General features: G+C 36.4%; 2 protein-coding genes across 2 annotated transcripts in view; both read right to left on the bottom strand.

The window, feature by feature from the left end:
* The window catches only part of mgll (monoglyceride lipase), a 39,255-nt gene extending 38,535 nt beyond the window's left edge, over nt 1–720 (bottom strand). The window contains exon 1 of the mRNA XM_079239554.1: nt 640–720. The gene's annotated coding sequence lies outside the window, so the exon portion shown is untranslated. The remainder of the gene's footprint in view (nt 1–639) is intronic.
* Nucleotides 24–25,951, bottom strand: slc26a6.2 (solute carrier family 26 member 6, tandem duplicate 2; the record flags this gene model as incomplete). Its single annotated transcript, XM_079238457.1, has 19 exons — nt 24–74; nt 6,043–6,182; nt 7,276–7,330; nt 8,559–8,705; nt 10,158–10,280; nt 14,038–14,130; nt 14,448–14,517; nt 15,428–15,534; nt 17,627–17,722; nt 18,099–18,176; nt 18,724–18,837; nt 18,907–19,054; nt 19,155–19,237; nt 19,321–19,473; nt 19,879–20,043; nt 21,223–21,398; nt 24,002–24,112; nt 24,303–24,442; nt 25,824–25,951. 19 exons carry the CDS (start codon nt 25,949–25,951, stop codon nt 24–26), a joined length of 2,178 nt encoding a protein of 725 aa, XP_079094583.1.
* Between the last annotated feature and the right edge of the window lie 2,032 nt (nt 25,952–27,983).

Genomic DNA, 27,983 nt, shown 5'->3' with positions numbered 1-27,983 from the left:
GATTTTCAGCCTCACTAATAGGCTTAACCTCCCATTTCTGTTGCCAGTTCTGTCCAGCGAAATATGGCCCATGCCTGTGTTGGATCACGCAAGAGCGCGTATAAAAATCCACGGAATGAAAGATAAATCTTGTGCATTAGTAGGCTACACATGTTAGAACAGTCAGTATCAAGCTTGCGCGAGGAGAAAAAGCTCTCCCGTTGTGCGTGCGTAAAGGCTCGCTTTTGTTTGTGCTGTAAGCGTTTACACACGCACGCCGGGATACACACTTCTCATTACAGGACAACAGAATGGCAGCTTATACTTTCGTGATTTTTTACAGAAGGCGCAAACGACTGTGTGTGTTGGGAGCTGGTATGAGAGCTTTGAAATGATCGATTCATCTCCTTTGGCAGCTGACATCACAAGTAGATCTGTGCGCTGTGACAGTAACAAACAATAAGGTCTGTGGGATATGGATCAATCCAGCCATTGAAAATGTAAAAAAAAAAAAAAAAATGTCCCTCCAAAGTCAGACTGGTTAAAAACAGATAAATACGTGCTGCTGATGGAGATGGAATAGTCCCGCAGATACACTCTGCGCCTAGAAACACCCAACCAACTATAAGAACATTAACTGGGAGATTATGATGAACCAACCTGAACAGGAGCGTCTGCGTCAAAGTTTCAGCTCCAATGTCTTCCTCTGTCTCTTTTTGTAAGTCGCTCTTCTTCCGAAACCCGACAAGACAAGAATGCAGACGGAGACGTTTGGAAAGAAACTAAATAAGTATTCACACACACACACACACACACACACACACACACACACACACACACCCTCTCTTCCCCTCTCTCACGTTCTCGCACCCTCCCTCTCTCTCCCTCTCTCTCTCTCTCTCTCACACACACACACACACACACACACACACACACACACACACACACACACACACATAGGCTACACATTTTCCCCTGAAACGAAGATGCTCTTTTATTGCACGTTTAGAAAAAAAAAAAAACAGCATAAGTCTACACGGTTCACATTTGTGCTTTTCAGGAATTGAATATATTTATTAATAGTATCATCAGTCTTTTTTCCTCCATCATATGTGTTTTTTTTTAAGCCCAGCACATAATGGGATACCACGCAGATAAACAGTCTTCTCTGAATGAAATGAAACAGATGCTGTGGCATTGCACCTACAAGCAGCACGTTCTATTGTTCGTGTCCCCATTACACAAATTCTCCAACACAAAGACGAATATGATTGGAAAGAAAACATGGAGGAGTTACACGAAATGTAGTGTAAGAGAAAAGACTATTTAACAGAATTAAACTTATTTGAAATTATTTTATTGATTAATTAAGGATTATGGGAAAAAAAAGTGACTCCTCACTTGATTTATAAATATATAACCTAATAGACATTTTACAACGAAGTTTTGTCTTCTCACAAAGTTTAACATATCCTTCATAAGGTTGATTTTTAAAATGATCATGGAATTAGGAGAAATGGACAATAACACATGAATATGCAGGGAGGGGGCCCTGTCAGCTGTATAGAAAACCCTTTACAACCCCCACTGCAATGATTGCAGGGAGTTTGCTGGGTATGCAAAAAAAAAAAAAAAAAAAAACGCTTTGAAGAGGCAGATTGATAGAAGTGGATCAACTGTGAACGTTTAACTCCAGAGAAAATACATGGTTCACTTTGGTATGTTCATTAGCTATTCCAAATAATATTTCTGCTCACTGGTGGGTGTACTTTGGATTTATCAGAGCTTTTGCATCTATTTATGGTTGTAAAAGTGACAAATGAGTTAACAGTTTGTACTGATCCCCGAAGGAAGTGCCACTTCTGAGGGAAGTGGTTTAGCATTTTCTGGTAATGCTTGTCAACAGGTGAGTTATTTCACCTTTCAGTAGACAATATGGATTAATGGAGATTCAGGTTTCAAACTTCTGAATCAATGTTTTAAATGGGCGAAGGACAAACTGCATACACTCCAAAGAAAAGTGAACAAGTCTAAGACAAACAGCAGTATATGGTTATTGTCAGTAAAAAAAAAAAAAAAAAGACAACCTAAAGTGGCTGAAAAGCTATTTTTAGTGACTTTATGGTATAAGTTTACTTTGCAGTTAAAGACATTTTCGGCATATTTACACTGCAGTGGTGATTTAAAGGTAACTTGTAGCCTATATGTCAACTGGATTCATTGGTCATTTAGAATATTTCAGTAAACAGCAGGTTGCCATTTGTTTGAAGCGTAGCTCCATGGAAAATTTGATATCCATGTATTTATCATTAGGTAAATAAACTGAAATAGTGGGCTTTTGATTTGTCTTATGCCATAAACACAAAAGAAATTTCAGTGTAATTCCCAAAAACTGTATTTGAGCTGATTAAATGAAATGGGATTACTTGTGTTTTTCTGTTCCAAAAACAATGACTCGTCATTCCTGGTTGTAATTAACATTAGACTGTTGTGATTACAAATCTTTGCAGAAAAAAATAAAGTCCACCCAAAATTCTCGAGTGCATAGACACATAAAAACAGCAGACACAAGTCCAAGGGGGATGTCCAAGTTCCACATTTTTATTACTTTTCAGTGCATATGTGCATGTATGAGGCATGAATAAAATATGACAGAGGGAAAATGAATATCTTGCTTTGATATTTAAGTCAGTTTTAAAGGTACAGGTCTTCCAAAAAGTATATGGAGATTTCCTGTCGGTGTGTTTATTTGTAATTGAAGCTACTTTTGTTTGGCCTATAAATGAGCAAAAGAAAAAAGAAGCTCCTTTTCTTCATGCCAGTGTTTAGGCAGTGATTAAAATGTAATACAATGAGTGCAATAGGTTAGTTTTCAAAAGAACATGTATCCATGTAATTTTTTATTGTATTGATTGATAATCCACAGTACATATACTTTACAAAGCATAATTTAAAATTACATTCACATGTTTCAAACAGTTACTCATAACAATAACTGAGCAACGCAAACAGAATATGGTGATGATAAGTGATAAGTCTAAGAATAAGCTTAGATGATGGCTAAAAAGGTCTTTTGTTGAATAAATACAGGTTACATGGCCCAGTCTATAACTTATCAAACTTGTAACTTATCAAAGAGTTGACCATGTCTAAGTACACGCACACACACAGATTTTGTGTTTGTCTGCAGTTTTGCATCTGCATTTGTGAAAGATCAGAGTCATACAACCCAAAATCCTCCAACAGCCCAACTGTCACATCTGTATAACATCCTCCATCGTTCCTCCCAGGGCTCAGAAATATGTTGCTGGCAGCTCCTGTGAAACAGATATACAGACCAGGTCAGAACAGAGAAGTAGAGCCAGACAGAGCCAAAAGAAATGGATGGCGACCGGAAAATAAGTTATTAGTAGTTTTCATGTCATCTCTGAGGTTTACAAGGAGGAAGAGAGCAACGCTGGGAACCTGCTACCTGAAACAGTGACTCAGCGTACAACAGCTTGAGAAATGATAGTCTGGGTCAAATGGTTTAAAATCTTCATTAGGCACTCTCAGATTCACTGAATCATGGGCCCGACATTCTTTCAGATGTTCAGAGCATCTTATCACACTTAGGTTTATCCGTGTAATTAAACTGATCTAATAGACTGCAAAATTTACAGCAGATTGATTTCTTAACAAACCTCGGAGCTTCCCATATCATCAATCCAAATCTGCCCTTTGTCTTTTCTTTTTTTTATATGTACAATATAAATACAGGGTGGTCTACTTGCACAAGCAAGCACTGATCAAAATTTATATTAACATGCACACTGCCTTCTGTTTGTACATGTTTAATTTATCAAATTTTTTATAAAATTCTGTTACTTTTCTCTCCATCCTCTCTTAAATTTCTTCGCTTGAGTTTTTCTCAGATGGCACACTGTATCTTATGGTGTGATTAGCCTTAGTTCTTTGTAAGAATTCATTCTTTGAAGCAAAAAACATTAAATAAAATTCATCAGCTAAATATTAAAAACAGAGCAGGGACAGACAAGCATTTGCACTGAATAATATTCAGACTTGCATTCAAGCACAAGTATTTAAAGAAGATGAGATTAGCACAGAAGCACATTACCAACAGCGAGAAGTAATTTCCTTTAGACAAAGAGTGATGGTGTACGTTGGGATGAAAGGTATTTCTGATGCATTTATTGTGTATACCAATAGAAAATGCAAAATGTTGAGCTAAGCTACGCATGAACAAAACAAAGTAATTTACATTAAGATATGTGTTAAGTTGCCATTTTTACCCAAATCATTTCAGGGCATTAAATCAATTAGAAGTTTCAATTTTAGGCTTTTTATAAGGTAAAAATCACTGAACCAGACTAGAAATAACATCTTTATCAGTATCAGCCTAACTTCATGCACCATTTCCTGACCACATGCTGCAGAATATACTCATTACTTTGCCTACTTTCCTCAATTTTTATACTTGTTTAGATAAGAGACTCCACATGCATACTGTTAAACAGCTGACCTCATTCAGATCCTTTTGGAGTGAATCAGAGAAAATGATCTACAATGGAATCTTAACTCATGCAGACATTGCAGCCATATTAATACTTTTCATAAAATATCAACAACTAGAAAAGCAATGGGAAAACGCAGACCTCTGCTAAACAGCTAATTTCCACCCATTTATGATTTCCACCCTATGTTATAGTACTATTCATTTTATATGGACACACTATTAGATTTCTACATACAATTAATCTACAGTGTCTTTGCTATGTTGTGGTGTTTGCTGCATGTTTTTATGCTCTCTGGCGGGAATATAAAATTTTATATATATATATATATGTATATATATATATGTATATATATATATATATATATATATATATATATATATATATATATATATATATATATATATATATACATACACACTGAAAATGGCAATATTTTGCAACTATAAAGAGATCTTCAAAAAATTCTCGGGTCCGGAAGATGATCCAGATCGCTCCCAAAATGTAATGGAATTTAAGCTCTTTCAAAACCCATTCACATGCAACATTTGGCAAAAAGTTGCTAACAGACAGACAGATCAATGCTGGCAAAAACATGATCTCCACTGCCTCCCAGGTGAAGATCAAAATTTTTTGTGTAATGTTCTTTAAATGTGTTGAACTTGGAAGTTTTTGTTACTCTATAAATGTGACCTTAAAAGTTATGAAAGTAATTAATTTTAAAATTAGACAGCGGTATGCTGCTTAGAATTTATCCTACATTCCTTTATTGCCCCTCAGATTACTGCATTTATTCCTTTTGAACTGATCATGTCAGTCACTCCTTAGGTGTGTGAAAATGGTGTTGAATCCCCCATTTGTACATAATCTATCTGAATGTCGATGTTTTGAGTCTAAACTCTTTAGAGTTGGTTTTGTAAGTTTTCCACCCTACAAAACAACAATGACTCAGAAATCTCATAATACTACCTGAAAAATGTCCCGTAAAGCTCAGACTTTGATGTATCCCTGTTTTCAACTTTGCCCACGCAAACATCTGGTTTTCATCAAAAACATCTGACTCGTGTTTCTCCCCCTGGCTTACTGCTAATGTAAGTTTTACACATGTTTTAACCACTTAGGGACGTGTAGAAGAGAATTATTCTTGATCATAGAAAATAAAATGACATTTTTCTCTGTTTAGTACAATGATATTGTCTTCATTAACATCTAGGATTTGTTTGAAAGTCTGAAAATGTGTCAGATCATATTTATGTAGAAATGTTTAAAATAATAAAGGTTTCACAAGTTGTCATGCCACAATACCTATTTCTAATTATATTAAATGAAAATATGGGAAATTAATTTTGATCCTTTTATCCTAAAATTTAATAAGAAGCACAATGAAGCAAAGTGAAAAACAACAGACACTGTGGAGACTAGACTGCAACATTGGCAAAAAAAAGAATTACAAGTGCAATTGTGGAAGAAACCTTGTGATTGGAATGTTTGTGTCCTGCAAGACAAGACGTTTTGATAATGTATGCTTGAGCGTGTGTGAGTGTTTTACCTCATATAGTTCCTCATGTTGGCTTTCTGCTCTGGAAGACTGACAGTATAGAATGGCATCATGAACAGTGATGAACAAACAGGACTTTGTCACTTTGTCGTTAAAGAAACCTCCAGTCTGCAGGTTGTCAACCACACAGGCTATGCAGAAAGTGTGAGAGAGAGTGAGAGAGAGAAGTCACAATGGAGACACAAACATGAAAATGCGCTGAAAAATGGGAGGAGAGGAAATGGTACCAAGACCATGTCAAGTATTGATAAATGAGATGAAGGAATAGAGGAGGACAAAGTAGTCAATTCGACAGAAAAACAACTACAAGATTCCAAATAAAACAAATGGAATGGGCAAGAGTAGACACAGTGGAGTGTTTAATGAACCTCACTGCACTTTATGGTGGTATAATTACTTTTGGCAGTCTCACTGCAGGCTAATTAGAGTTTTCTAGCCCCTGAAATAAACTGGATGCCTCCCAATGTTGTGTAGCAGATTTGCTTTTTTTCCCTGAAGACTTGTGTTTTTTTGTGTGTGTCTTATACAGCAAACCACATCTCACTTGTGGGTGATAAAAATGGAAACAGAGTAGATGTTTTGCCCATTATAAATAACTAACCCTCCAGTCTCCCTTGAGAACTACTATCGTCTCACAGGATAGTGTTTTACACCAGATTTTGAAAACATCTTTCCTGTGGAAAATGTATAAACGTTTTTCTGAGAAATGTTAAAATAACATCAGCAAACAGCTAAAATAACACCCATTGTTATTTCATGAACTTAAGTTGTGTGTAGCTGAGTGGGTCTGGAATGTGTTACAGTGGGTTTCTAGCATGCAGTATGTGTTCTGGCCACACAATCTAAAGCTTATTTTCAGACATTTTACACCAGATTGATGTATTTCTGTTCAGTTATGACACAGTTTGTTTTGTTTTCTAAGGATTTTTTTGGACATTAGTGATAGTTATTTAAAGATAAAGGACCCAAACTCAAGCAAAGAGCTTCAGCCTGTGTACATGTGGTGCTCAACCAGTTAATCTACCCTGCACCCCAAGTTTCCAACGAGAAACAAAATATACTTAAAAAACACAGACTTTATATTTCTCTGTCCTTCACTCAGAAAACAGACACCATATATTATGTTTAGAATCACAAAGGATTGGGCTGGTACTCTGAAAGGTACCGATTGTACCTTTCAGAGTACAGTTCCTACAAGCTATACATGCAGCGTGGAGGACTTACTTTGGCAGCCAGCGAGAACCACCTCAATGCCAATTTCTCCATAGTCTCTTTTAATCTAAAACAGACAAAGCAGCACAGAGGAAACATCTCAATTGAGAATGATTTCATTAGTTTGACATTTAAATTTACAGTAATTGAATGTTTGAGGGTTAAAAGAAAATGAAAGGCGTGTTGGAAAAAAATTTAAGCTGCAGGAAGAAAGTTATTTATTTTGAATGAAAAAAAAAATAATGATGAACTAATGACCACGTCGAGGGTGGGCCCTCAAATCAGATTGGCCACCCCATCCCCCCCTGATCTGACACAATCAAATTAAATCAAACATCAAATGTAAGATGACATTTTCACAGTGAAGCTCATCAATCTAAGTGTACCTGAGACACCTGCTGCACTACGAGCATCGGTCTCCATGCAGGTTAGCAAAGGAAGGGGAGTCAAGCACAGTAGAGAGATTAGAATATCTCTGAACAAGTAGAAATAATCAGTATTGTATCCACTGAACATGACAGACAGAATTTGGGGCAGATAACATAAAACAGCTTTATGAAAAATAAAAAATCCAGGTCTTAAGCTGCTGTACGGAGATGCACATTTTGTTGCATGTGAAAACTTAATGTCAGGGCCACCGTGAAGTTTAATGCACCATGAAGTTGACCTTAAAGCAGGACTAAAACACTGTGGTCTAGCTATTTCCTTACAGAACTTCAATGACAGTTCCATTTTCTGATTACAGTGTAAATATCACCTCATGTGCCATGTTTATAGACCAAACAGGGTTGTCCTTTTCTGGACCCTTAACCTTTATTTTGACATGTTTCCCTGCTTCAACACAACTGATTTAATGTATCATTCATGCTGAATAACACTTACAAAGCTGAGTGGAATCATACTCTCTCTACGTTAATGACTGATGCATGTCTCAAAAATTTGCACTGGAGTTATTAAAACATAGTTTTATCGAGGGTTTAAAGCACATTTAGTAGAATGCTCATTAATTAATCTCAAATAATCATAAATAACCATTCATTAGTAGGTACCTTTGCCATTATGATTTGTCAGATTTAGATTTGATTTGTGTGTTATAGTAGCCACTACAGTTATGATAAAAAGTTTATAATTTGGAAGAAATTACTTTTTTTAAGGGTTTGTGCCATTTTTTGTGCCATCCTTTTTCAATCTGCCCCCAACAAACATTTTCTAGGCACACCGCTGGAGACATGGTTGCTTAAATATTTAATAATCAAGACAAAGTATTTTCTTATATCTTGTTCTGTTACTCTTACACTTCGTAGTGCCTTGACCCCTACTGTGTCCAGGAAATTAACAGGACTGAGGTCCAAGATAATGGCTCTTGGAAGGGAGGGGTTGGGTTCAGCATCCACTTCAATGACAGCAACATCTCTCTGCATGTGCCAATTTGGCTCCCCCTGCTGGAAAAGAGATGACATAGAAGGTCAAAGCTACATTCCTCATGTTGGAAATATTTGCACACAAGAGGCCTGTACTCCAAAGCTGGATTTTCTGTTAAGAAGGTAACTTTAAGGTTGACCCTGGGTGTTTTTTCCTAGGACCCTGTTTCAATTCTTCCCAGGAAAAATCACCATGGTAACTTAATCTGAATGGCTGACCTGCTTTGGAGCAGGTTATGTTTTGAATAAGAGATCAAGGACTATAAAAGCACCATTTCCTGACCAATCAGTTTTCTTGGAAAATGGCCCGTCCATAGATCATCCTGGGAACTTTGGTGTGCACACTGTGTGAGGAGCGCTTACGGGAGAAAGAGTTTGTAAAAGATACATTCAATCCTTTTGATGAAGAAAAAGGCTGTGTCAGTAAACACTTTCAAGCATGTTTTTGTACTTGACCTATTCCCAAGTCCATTTAGCTCCACTAGTGTTGCATCTAAAACAATGAGGTTAATAATAATGGTCCCTGCGATGGACTGGCGACCTGTTCAGGGTGTGCCCTGCCTCTCACCTGATGATTGCTGGGATTGGCTCCAGCTTCTCCACGACCCTTAATTGGACTAAGTGACCAAGAAAATGAGATAATAATGGTCACACAAGGCAGAACTGCAGAGCCATGAACTTATGTAATTCACAACTACTTGTCCCATCACAGTGAGGAATTAATACTCCAAAGCCCACTCACATGGGGTCCTGAGCTTCCAAAGAACTGTGCAAAATATAAAGAAAAGGAGGGAAACATTTCGCAATAAGTTGAAAGTGCGTGATTAGAGTGCTGTCTGCTTAAATTGTCCAATGAATTATTATTGTATAATCTCATGAATTTTTTGCATTACAGAGTCTGCAATTTTCTGTTAGCATTCCTACATGGCTATTACTGCTGTAACAGTGTTGATTTAGTCCTGGATGAGGTGTTTGAATTCTGCAGGTTTTGATGAATAGTTGTCTACTTGCCCAGTGATGGACTGGCAACCTGTCCAGATCGTACCCTGCCTCTTGCCCTGTATTGGACCAAGCAGTTGAGAAAATGGATGGATAGATGGATTGATTCTCTACTCCTCCAAAGAATGCTGCTTTGCAGGGCTTCTCCCTGTCTTTGATTGGTCAGATTCTGCAAACACCACCTCTTTTAATGTGAAAGCACATGATCAAGATGGGAAAATCCTGGGTTGAAATACTGAGCTGATAACCAGCTTCGTAGTGCCACTTATCAGTATTGCAAATGTCTGTGGAAGTCAACCTCGGTAACAGGGAAATGTTTTTGAAATGTTAATCCAGCTTCGTAGCATGGGCCTCAGGAAGTCAAGTTGTTTGATTTGTTATGCTGAATGTCTTCACGCAGTGATTTAAGTTTTTGTTCATACAAAGACAAGAGCAGAAAACCATCATCTGCTGTCTGTATCAGGCAATTCTCACCATCTCCTGTTCATTCTGCTGAAGCTCCTTCTTGGTTTTCTTAGCATTTTTCTTTTCAAGCCTCTTCCTTTTGGCCTCCAGTTTCTGTTTTGCTGACAGGAACTTCATGATGTCAATGCCAGACTAAAAGACATAAGAAAGAGAAAGCTGAAGTTTACATTCACTGGGGAGAAAAAAGGTCTTGTTGAAAAGAAAAAGTAATGTTTCAAAGGGTAAAATGACAATATATAACAAATATGGGGGAAATATATTATGTTGTGTATTTATTTTATCTCTTATCACAGGTCCTATAAAAGTTGTATTTCACATGTGTGCAGGGTTAGTGTAACTGTCTGTTCAAACAAGTGCATTAACATAATTTAAAACTACAGTAAAAAAGTAGTGTTTATGTATGCATAATAACTTAACAGCAATTCTGTATTTTTATTGTGGAAGTGAATGGCGAAAAAGCCCTGCGATGGACTGGTGAGCTGTCCAGGGTGTACCCTGCCTTTCGCCCAAAGACTGCTGGGATAAGCTCCAGCTTCCCCGCAACCCTTCATCTAATTAAGCGGTTAGGATAATGAATGAATGAATGAATGAATGAATGAATGAATGAATGGTGAAAAGATCAGCAAACAGATGGTGCTTCAGATATTTTACACTCTCATTATGCTCCTCCAATGTAAATGATTGGTGATAAAAAAAAAACCCAAAAACATTTGTTTTCTGAACATATTAAAAAATTCTGCAGCCTCCTTTGTTAGCCTCAGCAGTCTGACTCATTCATATTTAAAATTCACATATATTGCAGAGGCTTTGGAAAGATACTCAGTGGATTTTACACAGAGGGAAGACGGTGGATTTGCCATAGTGCAAGGATGAATTTTGCAAATTAATACTTTTCCAGATACCAGTAAAAGCTGGTATCTGACTATTGTTTTAAGACAGGCCTGAGAGGTAAGGTACGGGATTTTGTTCTCTTGAGATTAGGGTAGGGGTATTTACTGCCTCACCTTCATCCCTCCTCCTAATTGGGCCTGAAGGTCACCTCATGTGTCTAATAATGTTTGGTCACTCCCACATTTTTCTGATATCAGTTAAACCATTAAACCCTGAAAGTCTCATCTGAAAGAGAGAGAGAGAACGAGAGAGAGAGAGAGAGAGAGAGAGAGAGAGAGAGAATCTAGGTGTGAAGAAGAGCTGCAAGCTAGATTTCACCAGTGTCTCCTTGGGATTTCAGGGCCTGATGTGGATGTGAAAGAATCACATCATGGCGTGTTGATATTGAAAGTAAATATTTACTTTTGTCAGAACTAATGCCATGTATCAGAAGTAATTAGAGGTAAGCTGTAAAAAAACAGTGGCTGGATGATGCAGGTGCACCACATGCTACAATTTGTCTAAAAAACGGTATGAAGTCAGGATGTCTACTTTGGTTAAAAGTCTGTCATTTCCATGTCTCATCCAGTCACATCTAAAGTGCAAGAAGAAGAGTTGGGTAGGGGAATTTTGTGTGTGTGTGTGTGTGTGTGTGTGTGTGTGTGTGTGTGTACCTAGGTAAATGGTATAATGGGTTAACATATATGAACATTTTTTCACCAACTCATCCTGCTGCTCTTTTAACTCTGTTGTTACTTGTGTTTAAATGAAATCTTTTGACTCTGTTGTTACTTGTGTTTAAATGAAATCTTTTAACTCTGTTGTTACTTGTGTTTCAATGAAATCTTTTATGTATTTTCCTACAGCCTGTTTTGGTCTGACTCTGCTCTCTGACACATGTTTGATGCCAAACTTACCCAAGATTCTGCAGATCTCCTTTAGACCTGCTCAAGCCTGTTTCCCAGCAAAGTACCTGCCTGACTTTTTCATCCTTTTAATTTCCTATCATCCTCCCTGTCTTTGTGTGTTTGGGCTCACTGTTTAAATAAGACAGTGAATCATTTAGGGATCCTATTAGTCTAGAACCAATTTGGACCAAAAATCATTGGGGATTTATTACTGCAATAGAAAATGCTCTTTAAAGATAGAACTATAACCAATCAGAAACAGATCATTTTTATTCAATTATTTATTTACTTAAATACAAAGTTGGCCAGTTACAAAATCTTTGTCTTCATTAAAAGTCTCCAACACTTCTGATAATGCCTATTAACCCTTTCATGCATAGTGGCCCTGTAGTGGACATTTATTTACAAGCTTTTTTCTTGCATATTCATGAATGAGGATGGGATTTTTGTAAATAAACTGGGATGTTAGTGAGTCATCCAATTTATTTCCACTCACTGGAGAATAAATAAATATGTGATATAATTGAACATAATGTAATTATGCAAGTTTACCTTTGCGATCAATAGAAAAAGTAAGTGATACAACTATATTTTATAGAAGATTTACATAATGTTATTATGATTATATATTAAAATCTTTTATAGAATACATTAAAATAAATCATAAATTGTGATTAATTCTAAATATTACTGATAAATAGAAAAAGTATCATTGCATACGTCTGTAGAGGTAAAATGCTATATTTAAAAAAATGTTGCATTGTTTTCTTATTAATTCATGCATGAAAGGTAAAAGAACACACCCTCACACACAGACGTGCATCTATTCAGGTTAGTTTGAGCATTGGGGACAGTTTCTATCGCTGCTTGAGCCTCTGCAAGCCATGTTGGCTGATGGAACAGAGGTCTTCTTCCAAAACTTCCGAAATTTCTCTGATGCTGTTTTTGTCACTCCGTAAACAAACCTGCAGTTTCTTAATGAAAATGTATATCTGAGCATGAAATATGAGAACATAAAAGAGCGACCATGTTTGACATGCTGACATTTTAATGAATGAGATGTTCTATTATATACCTCTCTGACTTTGTCTCTAACCCCCCCCCCCTTCACTGAGTTTTGTCATCTTTTGTCCACCTCCGATCAATTTGTCTCACCATTTACCCCAAAGAGACATGACAGAAGGGTGGAAGACAGGGGGAAGGATGAGGATGCGGGGGATGGAGTGTTTAAAAAAAAAAAGCTGAAGCAAAGAAAGGAGAGGAGAAAATAGTGGGATGACACTTTGAACAATGTCTGTCATGGTCGTGATGCGTGAATTGGTGACATGTCTCCTTGGTTATTAGAGTGTCAGAAATGATGTTTGTAAAAGAGGAGTTAATTGCACACAAGCTGCCAACATGGATTGTTACTGCGGCTGGTTGTTTCTTCCCTCTCTCTGTGTGTAACTGTTATCTTTAGTTTATTACAGCAGAGATTAAATGCCCATCATGGTGCATTTGTAAGTCTGATACTGTTTTTTTGGAGGCAACCACATTACTTTATTAACATATTCTATTAACATGTTCTATTTTTTATAAAGATAAATGGATTGTACTCTATTTCTTGTCTTATTGAGCTTAAAATCTTTTACATTACAAGTCATATTCACACATTCACACATGCACACACTGATTAGGACTTCATAGTATACGCAGCATTACAACCTTAGTAGCGCTTCTTCTTTATAACACATACACTGTTCGGTTGGAGATCATGTTAATGATACTATATGACACGATAAGATGCAACTTCATTGTTGGAAACATGTCTGCAAGTTGTTTTGCATTTTGTCAGTAAAGTTTGCACAAACAATGCACACATGAACATTGCACACTGTTAACACAGAATGAACCAGAAGCAAAGCAGAGTTTATTGTCTTGCCCTGGGAACCTTTGACATGAAGCTCTTCTTCCTGAGCTAAATTTTATTTTTAGATATCAAGAGTTGAAGAAATTGAAACAGGTTTTTTTTTTTTTTTTTTCCAATTGTCACTTCAAAGTCTAGTAGAAGAGATTTAGATGCTTTGAAATTGCTTGCATGAGTGTGTGTGTGTATTTGCCTGTAGCCTTACCTTTTTACCCAGAGCTTCCTGGTACATTTCTGCATTGGCAAAATAGAGCGTGGAAGATGAACGAAAGATTAAAATTCCCGGCACCTTCCTCACCTAAAATTAATAAATAAAATCGACAATTGCAGAAAAAAACTTAAATATTCAGTAGCAACATAGCTACCATAAAAATCTTAAGAGAAAAAATATAGCTGTAGACAGACTTGCAAAGCTTTTTTGTCAAACTGGAATGAATAAATAAATGGCTGCAAAGTATGAGCAAAATTCCACAGTAATTTTAATGTTCTCCATAAATCTTATTTAAATTATTGAAGAGTGGGAAATAAATCAGTTTTCATTGATTGTATTTGTAATAAAGACTTTCACTGATCATGCCTGCCTTTTTTTTTTTTTATTTTTGCATCACACAGTACCTGATCATAGTCCTCCATTGGCTTGTAAACATCAGTGTCTGGAACCTGTCCTAGCAAGGAGTACTTGGGTCTAAAATAAAGAGAAAGTAACAGGTGACAAATTTGTAGCATTTCAAACCTAAATGTTGTCTAGCGGAGAATACAATGACAGGACTTCTGTCTTATTTTCAATGTTATTCTGTTGATAATAAGGATAGATCACCTTTTAAGGATAAAGGTTGGACAAGAATTTCTTTCACATGTCATGGGATTGAACTGGGATGGGAGTAAGAAAGAAATGGCAAAGGAATGAACAACATCTGTTTGTGTGTAGACTTATTCGGGCAAACACCAGACCATCTGCCATTGCTGAGATGGCATTTCTTTGCATGTCAGAGCAGAACCGATGCATATCTGTTGATTTTATTCAATGTCGAGGATTCCTCTAAAGACTTGTGCACATTTCTTGGCTGGTTAAACAGCAGTGGGAAACTTTTTCATAAAAAAGTAAATGTGAAGATCACACGTATTTGTGTCATGAAGATTGCGCGTCTGTCTGTGGGACACTGATATGGACAGGGGTTGACGCTGTTAGTTACTGATGATGGTGTGTTCACTTCAAGGAGGAACACCAGCCAATCAGAGAGCGGAGGAGAGATGATGACGCTGTCATGGCACAGAAAACACTGGATTTCTTTCCCAACACTAACAAAAGAAAATCCAAAAAACTTTGATGAACAGTCATCAATCTGACACTAAGGTCTATGTTATGCTGCTGTTCAGTTTAACATGACACAATGTGCAGAAGGAAAGATGGCTGCAGTGTGTTTCAGACATGTTTTTAACTTTACTAGAGAAGAACCTGAATGTGTAGACCTAAACAGCTGCCAAGTACCCCGAAAATATCAGAGAAAGCAGCTATGATCTGACATGCACATTCTTTATAGACTGTTGGCATATTTGTGTGGTGTGTATTACTAATAATAGTTTTGGGTCCTTACACCTGTGTCCTGAAGATGACAGTGAGCATGGAGAAAGCAATGGCAGCAGCCAGTCCCAGGTCAGGGTTCAACAATATAGTCAAGATGAATGTGGCTAACCAGACAATCTGGAGACAAAAACAGAAGAGAGAGTATGACAGCAGATTGTGATTAAAGGCTAAACTGACCCTTTAAATAAAACACATAGCAAAAGAGCTTAAACAAACATAAAGCTGGACTAGTTTGGCACTACACAATTTTATGTAATTATAATAATGATAATTCTGTCACATTAATTATGTCATTGTGTTTACAGCCTTCAGTATTATGCGGAGTTATCCCAAAAAGCTTTGGGACATGGTTCTTTGACATAAAACATCTTACCACATTTTGACATGTCACAAAAAAGCTATATTAAGTCAAACAGAGCAGTACTACATAAGTTTTGGATATTAGAAATCAATGCTTCTAAATTGCTCTGATAGCACACAGATATTGATTATGCACATCCCTGGGACCATCATTGCCTTGCAGCATCCCAAGACTGAGAAAACCCTTCTTGTCACCCAGCATAAGGCATCACATGACAGCTGCACTTCACTTTACTGCACCACATCACTTGCCAGAAACTGGGCAAAAAACCACTGGTCATTCTGGACTGGCAAGTCCACAAAAAACCCATAAGGATAATTTTGGAGGAAAACAAAGAAAAATTGTGACAGAAAGTGAAAGAGCATAAATATAAAACAAGATTAAATACTGGAGGGACTTTTACTGGATGGATGGGGTCAGAGAAGAGACAGTACGCAAGATTCAACTCAGTTCAATTCAACTTTATTTATATACTGTCAAATCACGGCAATGCCATCTGAAGACGCTTTACAGACAGAGAAGAAAACATAATGAAAGCCAATTCATAATAGCCTATATAAGGAAACCAAAAGATTGAGTTGGAGGTCCAACTCAATCTCCCATCCTGAGCAAGCACACTAGCTAGACGCTAAATTAGCCCTGTTCAGGGTTGCCAGATCACAAAAATCATCCAAAGTTTAGTAGTACTGCTTTCAATAAAAGCACCTGGATAAAGGTTACCACATTCTTTTTGGTTGATGGTTTTGGTGGTTAAACATTTGTACCAACAAGTGATGTAGTTTTTGTTTTTCTCTTTACAACTTCTTTTGCAACAACTGACTAAATTTTCCTTACTTAGATATATTCATAGGGGCTTCTAAAAACAGAACTTTTCTGTGCTTTAATCAATGTAAAACTGAGATAGATCTCATTGCTATTTTGATACTATTTATTATTCATTTATATATTATCTTTAGGCTAAAGTTAGCATATTAATGACCAGTGATTACTAGGTTTAAATCATTAGCAAATGCTTCTAATGTTTACATGCTTACAGGTTTCTTTAGGGAATAAATGTAAAAAGACTGATATTTTGCATGTTAACGGTGATAGCACTAGAGAGAACTATTTATGTTGTTTGATCAATAACAGTAAAACTCAACTCGGATAACAGGGACGTGATATCATATTTAATCTAAAAAACAAAATAGTTATTCCATTCTCACCAAACATGTGTAACAAGAATATTTCACTATTCGTGACGGACAGGAAAGTAGAAAAAGAGAGGAATTGCAAATGAGTGGAAAAGCAAAGAGGTGTGAAGAACAGGTTGTATAGGACTCAGTGTGTCTCTTGGAATAGTTAGGGACAGAGCGTTTTACTTGTCCCAATCCTGCTAACATGCAAACAATACTGACATGTGGCAGTTCAACTTCTTCATGTAGGCCAGTGAAAATGCTTTGGTAATGACTGTAGATGTGATTAAGTAGGCAAAGCTGTTTGTTTGGTTGGCTAGAAGTATTCAGCAGAGGGATACAGGATCACTGTCATTTTTTTTTTAACCTTTTTTTTTCAGTTTTGCAGCACAAATGCAGCTGAATAAAAATGCATGCAGCACAGTCAGGAGCAAAGTTGGTCATCAAACGGTGTAGTCGTGCAGGTTTTGGATGTTAACACCTGCTTGGGCAGGATTGGACAACCAGTTGTTGAGGAGAAACATTTAATTTTGATTAGGTGTGTTGGAACAAGGAAACATTTAAAACCTGCAGGACTGCAGCTCTAGAAGACCAGAACTTTACATCCATCCAGTATAGGAATATAAATGAATCTGTGTTTTCCACTTTATCAAGTCTTTTTTGATACTCTTACCATGTCAATTTTGTTGCTCCTCCACAGAGTAGGAATATCCAAGAACTGCTTCATTACGCCATGAAGATTAACGAAGATGATGGCAGCCAGCACCGCCTGCAAAAAAACAACAACTTAGATAAAATGCTGCAGTCCTGAAACACGATGGGGAAGTAGTTTTAGATTGACATCTCACCATGTAAGTGAACTTTTAATTTATTTCTAATTTAAATTTGAATATTCTGTACGCAAAGTAAAATCAGTAAAGTGTTAATTATCTGCATGAAGCTTTTCTGAGACTTGAGAGCAACATTCCTAGAATCCTCACCTAATGCATCACCCTTCGTTGGTTCATGTGGTGTTCACTATGTTACCTGTTGATGTATATTTAACTTGGACTGAGGACTGAAGAGGCTGTGTAACTAAGCACACATTCTTTTTCAGCCTTGGACACATTTTTGTGATCATGCATGCCAACAAGCACACACAGTACCTTGGGCAGATCTTCAAAAAGCTTCCCAATCCAGAGTGTAATGAAAAGAACAACTATTGCTGATACAGCCCCAGCGACCTGCAGTGAATAGGGAGGGATAATAGACATCTGATGAATGGATCAGGTAATAGAGATTGGAAGAAGTGTGTTTAAAGGACAAAAACAATCTAGTGCTTTTTTTAAAAAATCCTTTTCTAATCATACGGCTAATCATAAACAATTCAACTAAATCAATAAATGATATGAAATTTCAGAATGTGTCATATTAATCAGTCATTGAATGATTATACATCAAATTGCAAGGAATGCCGGGCGTTCATGAAACGCTGAGTACAATAACAGATTAAATAAGGAGCAATTCAGGCTCTTTATTTAATCATTTTGTTTTCATTTAGCTGCTTTATATGCGGTTCCCAGTTTACTTCCTCTTTGGGAAATAACTCTAAATAACTCATTCATGGTCTATGTTCAGTACTGTTTAGTTCACTTTACCAACATGAAACAGTAGTAATGAATTACGAAAAATAAATATAGTGGTAAAGAAAACATGCATTTGTGTTAGACACGGATGTATAAAAAGCTTGTCCACGGAAACAAAAGCAGGACAGAAGACACCCACACCAACCTGGGTCTTTCCTCCTGTGCTCTCCTGAACCAAGCTGCGAGACATGGAGCAACTGATGGTAAAACACTGGAAAACTCCTCCTATGGTGTTGCTCAAACCCAGGGCGATAAGTTCCTAGATGGCAAAACACACATTTTATTCTCTAAAACCTATAAAGCTACTATTGGTCTGTCTCTTCAGTACCTGGTTGCTGTCAACTTTGTAGCCATATTTGAGTGCAAATATTCTTCCCAAGGAGATGGCGATGCCGTAACCAACAACTGACAGAGCAAAGGCATCCCCGATCACCTGGCCAAACAGAGAAAAGGCTGGTGCAACAGGCGGCTGGAGACTGACATACAGGGACAAAGTGGAGAAAAACAGCCATCACAAACTTTCCTTTTTGTCTGTACAAAATTTTGTTTTTATGTAAATGTGTGTGTGGTTCTCACCCTGAGGGAATAACTCCTACTACGTCCACTTTGTATTTTCCCTGTAAGTCAACTTGCCAAGAGATTACCGTAGCAATAATAACCTGGACAAACACATAACAGAACATATACAACACTGTCTGCAGTGTATTATTTTGTGTATTGTTTTGTGTATTTGTAAACTCACAGCGATCAGCTCCATAGGTAAAGGAACAGGTAACTTTTTACTCAAACATGTGTTGAGCTCCTTAGCAAGGATGAGGCCAACTATGGAAACAATGCTAACTACTAGCGTGCCAATGTTTGTCTCTGGAAGGAGATAGCATAGCTCCAGCACCGTCTGTAGAAAAAAATGACCAGATTATTATTATGGCTTAAATGTGAGTGAGCCTGACTGATTAAAGGAGCGTGACTGATGAAATGAGCATGAGAGAAGATCATATTTCCCAGTACAAGCTGCTTGATGAAGCTGGAATGTTAATACACAACATCTGGATTATTATCCAAGGACTGTCTGACAAAACCAGGTCAGGTATTTGTGATTTTCTTCTGATTTACAGATGAAAACTAGCTATGAATATGAAATCAACATATATTTAGATGTTGTACATTTGTTTGGAACATAAAGTAGTTCATTTATGCCACCTACAGACAATTTTCACAATGATATCCTTGACAAAAGAGGAAAAACATGTTTGAAATTTCATTTTATGAATTCATTTTCATTTTCAATAATCTTTCTTACATATATCAGAGACAGAGGTCCACTGTGTCTGACTGGGCTGATTCCAAAGGTGTATTTGAGCTGTGACACGATGACGTGGACTGCAGCTCCTGTGGTGTAAGCTCGGACCAGCGGCTCAGACAAGTAGGTCACCACGAAACCAAACTGGACCAGACCAAGCAGAATCTATGCATGTAACAGATTGAAAAAAATACACTGGGATCACAGATGCAAGTGGTAAATTTGTAATCATGACATAGTGGGCATCAATTTAAATGTTATTTAAAGACCTTTGCATATTGAATTAAGAGCAGGTTTACTCATCGCTTTCCTGTTTATGGAGTAGTACAGGTACAGAAGTAGGCTAAAACCTAAATTCTTAAAATGTTTGGATGTTGTGTAAAATTTAAATAAAAAAACTTCAGTGATGCACAAAACACAGTTGTTACCATTTCATTTTGAATTTGATGGTAGCAACTCATTAGACAATGGAAACAAAAGGATGGAAACGGGCTTGGTACAAATAAAACAACTGGAATAGAAAACCAATTTCTTGAAATGATTTTTTTGTGCTTTTCTCTTTTCAATCTTTGGCTCTTTTATAGGCTGTGAGATATTTTCTGTCTGTCTAGTGCCTGGAGGAGAAATCCAAACCATGATCAGCCATTCCTGCTTTTTTTTAAAATAAAATTCTCCATTTTTATTTCTGCAACTAAATCTCATTTTAGCTTCTCTGTAATGCTTTGTGATTTCGTAAGTACTTTGCAATTTTTACTTTGAAAGGTGCTATATAACTAAACATTTACAGACCCATTTCCTTACTTATTTCTAAGAAATTCCTTTTAAATTGTAAATGTCTTTTATTTTAACAATACTTGCAACATGATTCTAAAATACATCAAACTTCTTTAGATGTTAATTTAAGTTCTTCTGCTGAGTTTTGTGGTAAAAGAAAAAAGTTTCTTGGAAAGCTGTTTTAGTCATCCAGACCACCTACTGTTACTGACTCCCTTAATTATGTTAGAAACTGTGAAGCAACTGCATGAAATCACTATGTTTGCTTCTTGTAACCTTGTCCTGCTTTGTTGTTTTAAATTGTGGCTGCTGGAAGTGGCATATCAGGCTGACTGCTGAGCTGTGGTTCAAGAAGTTAGCATTCTCATGAAGCTTTAATGGTTTTTACTTATTGACTCTGCTTCAGACATGAGGCTAAGTAATATCTCTGGTAAAATTGTTCTTCAAGCTTAAACGATTATTCTGTTAACATTTGTACACCACAGAATTGCACTAAACAACAATAAAATAAATTTTAAAAAAAAAAACAGATTTTGATTAAAATCCTAAAGGAAATGTTTAATCTTTCACCTGAAACAATCCAGACAAAAAAGTGACAGCTGCAGCCACTTGAACCCTCTCTGCATCTCGAGCAGCAACGTCAATAATACTGGAATTAGTCACATTGTCCCAAATCATAAAGTTTGAGTCCGGCGCCAGTCGATCAGTCACCCCTCCGATCATCACACTCATCACTGCGTACGTTCCTAAAAAAATGGAGAAAGAGATATCAGGACCTTTTTAACTGCCTCGCATTAAAGAAACATTTTCATTTCAGACAAGTCTTTTTCACAGCTTGTTAAAAAGGTTATTTGACCATAATTAGAGTAAATATAAGTATTATAGTTTCGTTTCTTTTAAGTTTTCTGTAGGTCCTCTAGGTCCATGGACCTTACTCTAGGTCCATTAAAAAAAAAAAAAAAAAAAAATACAGACATACAAACATATTTGAAAGAGACAAGTGTACCAGTGCTTCCAAATAGCGGACTGGTATCTCATGATACTGAAAGAAGGCTGGGTGAACATTCTTATAATCCCATTGGAAGATCCATCAAGACATCATATAAATTTAAACATCAATTGTCTCAAAAGAGCATGAAATGTGATAAGCTGTGCATTACAAAAAAGTTCCCGAGCACTATGCCATCTTGGTTTCCCCAGAAGAATACGTAGACAATAATTATACGCAACCTGGAGTTTACGGATGGTCGCCTTTTTAAAATGACTCCATAAAGGTGCAGTATAAAAAGGAGTACAAAAGGCCCCTAAAAAGACCCACTTTAAGCTTGTCTGAACACCAGGAAAATTTTCTAGTCAGCAAATTGGCCTACACGTATAAAATACTACATTGTCTGTTCATATCAGCGTCATCAGTCATATCATCTGTGATCATGTGACCCAAATATTTGATTTTAGAACAGACAGGAAGTACTTGTCCTGCTAGATAAAAGGATGGAAAGGTCAGGTCTCTATCTGCGTTTACTCTACAAATCATAATAGAACTCTTTTTATCATTATTATTTACATCAAAGTTTAAACCATAATGGGAACAAATGGTGAGCAGCTCTTGAAACCAAACACTGCAGGGTGAAACAATGGCCAAATCACCGGCATACATGAGATGGTTAATCAGTGCACTGCCAACCATACAGCCAGTTTTGCAGTTTCTAAACTGTCTGAGAGATCATCCATATAAACATTAAAGAGACATGGTGACAATAGTCCCCCCTGATGAACGCCATTAATTGTCCCAAAAGGTGCAGAGACAGCACTTCCCCATCTAACCCGCAGGCTCTGATTAGAGTACCAATCGGACAGGATTCTTATGAACATATCAGGCACTGCCTTCTGATGTATTTTTGAAAATAATTAAAAATGATTAATATGGTCAAATGCCTTTAAAGCATCAATAAAGCCGATTAATACAGTGGAGTTATGTCTTCTATATTTTTCCACCATCTCCTTCAGCACATAGATACATAAATCCGTACTATGATTAGTCTTAAAACCAAACTGATTGTCAGAGGTGCATAGATATACCTGCAATCTGTCAAGTAGTATTCTCTCCAAGATCTTTGACAACACACTAGCTAGAGCATTGGGCCGATAATTATCAATACTTGCCACCCTGCCCACTTTATCCTTTAAGATAGGCACAAAGGTAACAGACAACATGGAGTTTGGTAACACAGCATGGTGCAAACAACCTGTAAAACACGAAGCAAGGAGAACTGCTGCTCTCGGACTTGCCATTTTAATATGTTCAGCAGACAATTCATCTGGGCCACATGCTTTGTTGTTGGTCAATTCTGAAATGGCCTGAAGGACTTTCTTAACTGTAATTTTCATGTTGTCGGAGTGGACAATCTTACTCACTGTGTAAGGATCGCTCTGAACACTGTTAAATAGCGCAGAGTAATGTTTCCTCCATAGTTCAGCTATGTTATCACAACCAGAGACTCCCTCTAAGATGCATGGTAAAGGTGTGGAGTTTGTATTCAGAGATTTCAATTCCTTCCAAAAACCAGTAACATCTTTTTCAAGGAATTTTTCTGCCATGGAGTCTGCTCTGATTTGTTGTGCATGTTTGTTAACATAGCGAACTGCATATTTATAATTAGAGTTAGTGAGCATTTTAAAATCAAGGGCAGGCCCTTCTCTGGGTCGTCCAGCATGGTCCCAGACCCTAAAAGCATTCTTAGCTTGAGTATGATAATTTGCCACATACTTGCTCCACATACATATACTTAAGTATACTTTTACTTAAATGTATGTAAATATATTTCCTCCTGTCAACCAGCAGTGGCTGTTCAGAAAAATAACCAGGTTTTTGAGTTGCTTGTAGATTCTTTGCCTACTGACTCGGATAAAAGCCAAAACACAGATGTTTTTTTTTTGTTTTTTTTTTTTGTTTTTTTTTTTTTTTGTTGTTTATTTATTTGTGTGGGTATAGATGTAAATTTTCCTGTGATTGAAAAATATTTTTATTTCTCAGATATCAAGGTTTTAATATCCACAATTTCACTACTAAAGATGGAAAGAGACTTTTTAGACATTTAAAATCAGAGATTTAAGGCACATATTTAGCAGGACATGCATTATCTGTTCAGCTAATTTCACTCATATTTAAACATTCGTGTTGCTTAATGCTATAAAACTACCAACAGTATGTAAACAGCTTTCAGTGTAACAGACAATGAAAGTCAGGAAGAGATATTAAAATTGTTTTGTTCTCAGTTTGGAAGTAAATAGGAAATGATGAACTGATCAACATTTCCAAATGGCTGCAGATAAAAGATTACGTTTGTACCAATTGAGATGTGCTTGGATGTGCCAAAGATAAAATAGATGAGGATGGGGTAGAAGGAGGAGTATAGGCCAAAGACTGGAGGAACAGATGCCAGCAAAGCATATGCCATACCTACAGAGACAGACAAACAAACAAATAAATAAATAAATGTGATGATTTTCAGCAGTAGTAAAAATAAGTGAAAACAAAACAAAAAAGATGTTTTTGTGGGGTGCCTTAAAAAGTGTTCAGCTATCAAGTAAACTAGGGCACCGTTTCTCTTTCAGTTCAACTATTCTCTCTGTTTGAAGCTCCATCTCACCCTGTGGCAACTGCATGATCCCCACACTGATTCCTGAGACCAGATCACCCAGAGCGTTTTCTCTGAAGGAGTAACGAGGCAGCCAGGATAAAATAGGAATCATTTGCAGGAGGCCCCTCTTCAGTTTGGGACCAGAACACCTGAGTTTTATTTGTTTATGACATAGAGGAAGGAGAGAAAAACAAATATGGCAACATCACTTCCACAGAAAGTAACATATGCCTTGACATCAGCCTTGCAGTATGTACAGTAAGTCCATGCTCTAAATGAGGCATTTGAGTCAGCTGGTGAAAGTTTTGTGTTGTCTTTTATTCATTTCTTATTTTGATTCAACACTTAAATCAGGTTAAAGACCATGACGTTGCTCAAACATCAACATATATTTGAACCACTTGGCCATGACTTTTGGTCTCAGACACACAGTATGCTCTTCTTTTCCACGTTTGTCAAAATACTGTGTAACTTATTTGTGAAGTGATGGCACACATGGCAAAGAGAAAAGAGGAAAAACTAAATAAAAATAGATCAAATGCATGACATACACGTTACAGTGTGAGGAATTAGCTTGGAGGAAAACTGCTGTGATGATATGCTGGTATTTATATGACAAATAAAAATTATTACAAAACATTAATCTGATCAAATTTTTAGCATAACCCATTATCATAATGCATCTATTATGTCTATAAATAGTATAAATGATCAAGAATTCATACTTCATTTAAACCCTAATAAGGTATAATTTCATGGGTGTAACATGAGATACATATTAAAAATCGATATTAAAGTTTTTTTATTGTGTTGAAAACATGTTGACTGAAAGGTATAACACAAAGTTTTATAATAATTTTTATATTTAATGCTTTAAAAAGCAGACAAACAAGGTCAATTTGACCCAAGAGGACTATTTGTAGCCATTAAAAAGTTCTAAATGGCTTAAAGATAACATTAACTTTGACATAAACCTGTCTGTGATATTCTATCAACATTTGTTCCTGTAATCACAACTGCAGTGAAAATAATAAAAGATCTCTGTCTTGGTTTATTTTCTTAAAAACTTAAGGTCAGTGTGGTTTTTCATACGAGAAACTACAAAGTTTTAAATATATTTCAGAGTATTGGAAACAAGTCCTCTAACAAGGTAAATTAATATCTGAAATTCATTTAGTGAACAGGTGTATGTCTCTCTGTGTTGGCCCTGCTAGAGACTGGCAACCTGTCCAGTTTCCCCATGACCCTGAATTGGTCGGAGCAGTTTAGAAAATGAATGAATAATAAGTAAGAAATAGATAAGTTGTGACAATTTTTTTTTTCCAAAAATCTCCTTTAAGTTCAGAAATTCTACTTGGCCTACATTCTGTATAATGTATTACATGTACTACTTTATTTGTAACATTAAATCATTTTGTAAATAAAAATCTACAGGATTTAACAACTGCATAATTTGTGTTTGTTGATTCAAAAAAGAAAAATATATAAGACTGGAAATTGCAGTGTGGACCATTAACTGAGACACTTTACCTCATTGATTTTTTCATCTTCTCACAAAAAGACGTTTTTGATTCAGTCTTTTGTGCCATCTCATCCATCTCTCCTTCATCCAGGATCGCCCTGTTGACACTGTAGTTCAGTCGTCTCCTCTCGGCCATTGTGGAACAAGCTGCCAACAAAGTGTCTCAGTCACCATTTAAAAAATGTCATGACACCTTAAATGTGTGTTTATTTTGTTGACAAAGTCTAACAAAGAAATATTTTAATAACTATCACACATGTTCTGTCTGATGTTTTGATAAAAATAAAAAGTTTTGTGGTTTTACTTAAACTCTACTGATCAATTAGAAGCAAGAGACTCTTCAGACCTTTGCTAGTACTCACCTTGTTGTGTTTCCAGGTAGAATTTCAGATTCAAAACTTCAGTTTCATGTAAATCCAGGATACGATGGAAGCCCTGAGAAGAACCATGCAGGTGTGTGGTTGTATAATCCTAATATCTTCAATCCTGTTGCGTTTTGCTCTGCTGGCTGCTTTTCACATTCTCAGGAAGCAGATCAGGCTTCAGATATCGTCAGAATTCTTTGATAAAATTGATAAAAAAAACAAACTCTCTTCACTCACAACATGGGATATTTCTTTTTGCAGTAATTAAATCCAGTAGTATCGCCGTGGTAATACCTGAGTGTCAAATCCAATCTGCAGAGTTTTCCATCAAATCTAAATAGCTCCAGTTTGTTCCAGATAACAGGTCCTGGTATTTCTGTTTTTTTCTTTTTTTCCCCCACTAAAACCAATAGATAAAAGCAAGGTTTTTGTATCCTACAACAGAGAAGTTACTCTGAGAGCCAGATAAAGAAAACTAGTAGAAATAATTTACTTTCCTTTCTCTCCCACACTTTGTGTAACGGTGAGCCAGTTACTGTCTGTGTTGTGACTCAACTATTGTCGCTGAAGTCCTTGGGGAAACTAGATATGATTCTTAACACTGCAGAGAGGGAAGAGGGCAAAGTTCCCTGTATGTGGAGTACAAGTAAAAACAGAGGAGGCATAATGAGATGAGCACGCCTCCTGCTTGTTGTATCATTTAAAGAGGGCATCACTTCATTAATTTTATTATCAATTTTTGGCTGCTTTCTTTGTTTTTGTATGAATTTTGCATTAATCATCAGGTAACACTTTACAATACGGGCCACAAAATTTGGTTCGTTACTCAGAAACTACTGAGGAATGAATAAGGGACAAATAAAGGACTAATGATTCATTAATGATGAACAAAACATTGTATTCCTGTCACATCGGATTGATTAGCTATTGATTAGAGGATGATTACCTAATGATCAGGTAAATATAAAAAAAGACAAAAACCCGATCAGGGATTAATATCTATTAATGATTACCTAAGCTTTGTATTCCCGTCACATTGGGTTGAGTAATTATTGCTGAATGACATTAGTTAGTCATGAAATTTTCTTTTGTTTAAAAAATACTATGAAACAATCAGAGACAACTAATTCAATAATCAATAAACGTTTAATGTGTTCATATTTGATGAGTATCTTACCTTTTTTCTGGTCACAGGTTCAGATATACCAAATAAATAACAGAACCAAATCTGTACCAGTTCCTTTTAAAATATTTTTTCTCCTGATCAGCAAAAACTCATGTAGAAAGAGGATTTATAATGAGTAGTTAATGATTACTTTACCATTAACTAATCAGTACCTAAGCCTTTTGTGGCCCGTGAAGTAAAGTAAGAGCTCAAAATTACCGTAGTAGTTAAGTAGTTAAGTATTCAAAATGTAAGATCAATTGCTGTCTTTATTCAATTGCAACAAATACAAAGAAACCTTTTTAGACTTAGAATTGATTGTTTGAGAAATGATGTTGAACTCATGAAGAGTATAACATTATTATGTCATTTACTGTCAGAAGGAAGCACCATTTTGGATGTAGAAAATGTGTATAATTTGTTACCTTGATGAGATATCTTATTAGTGTTGCTTATATACCTCTTAGGTACTGATTAGTTAATGGTAAAGTAATGACTAACTACTCATTTTGAGCTCTTACTTTACTTCAGGGGCCACAAAAGGCTTAGGTACTGATTAGTTAATGGTAAAGTAATCATTAACTACTCATTATAAATCCTCTTTCTACTTGAGTTTTTGCTGATCAGGAGAAAAAATA

Source organism: Telmatherina bonti (assembly GCF_933228915.1).
Source record: "Telmatherina bonti genome assembly, chromosome: 4".
NCBI classification, from domain to species: Eukaryota; Metazoa; Chordata; class Actinopteri; order Atheriniformes; family Telmatherinidae; genus Telmatherina; species Telmatherina bonti.
This window is presented reverse-complemented; position numbering and strand designations above follow the sequence as displayed.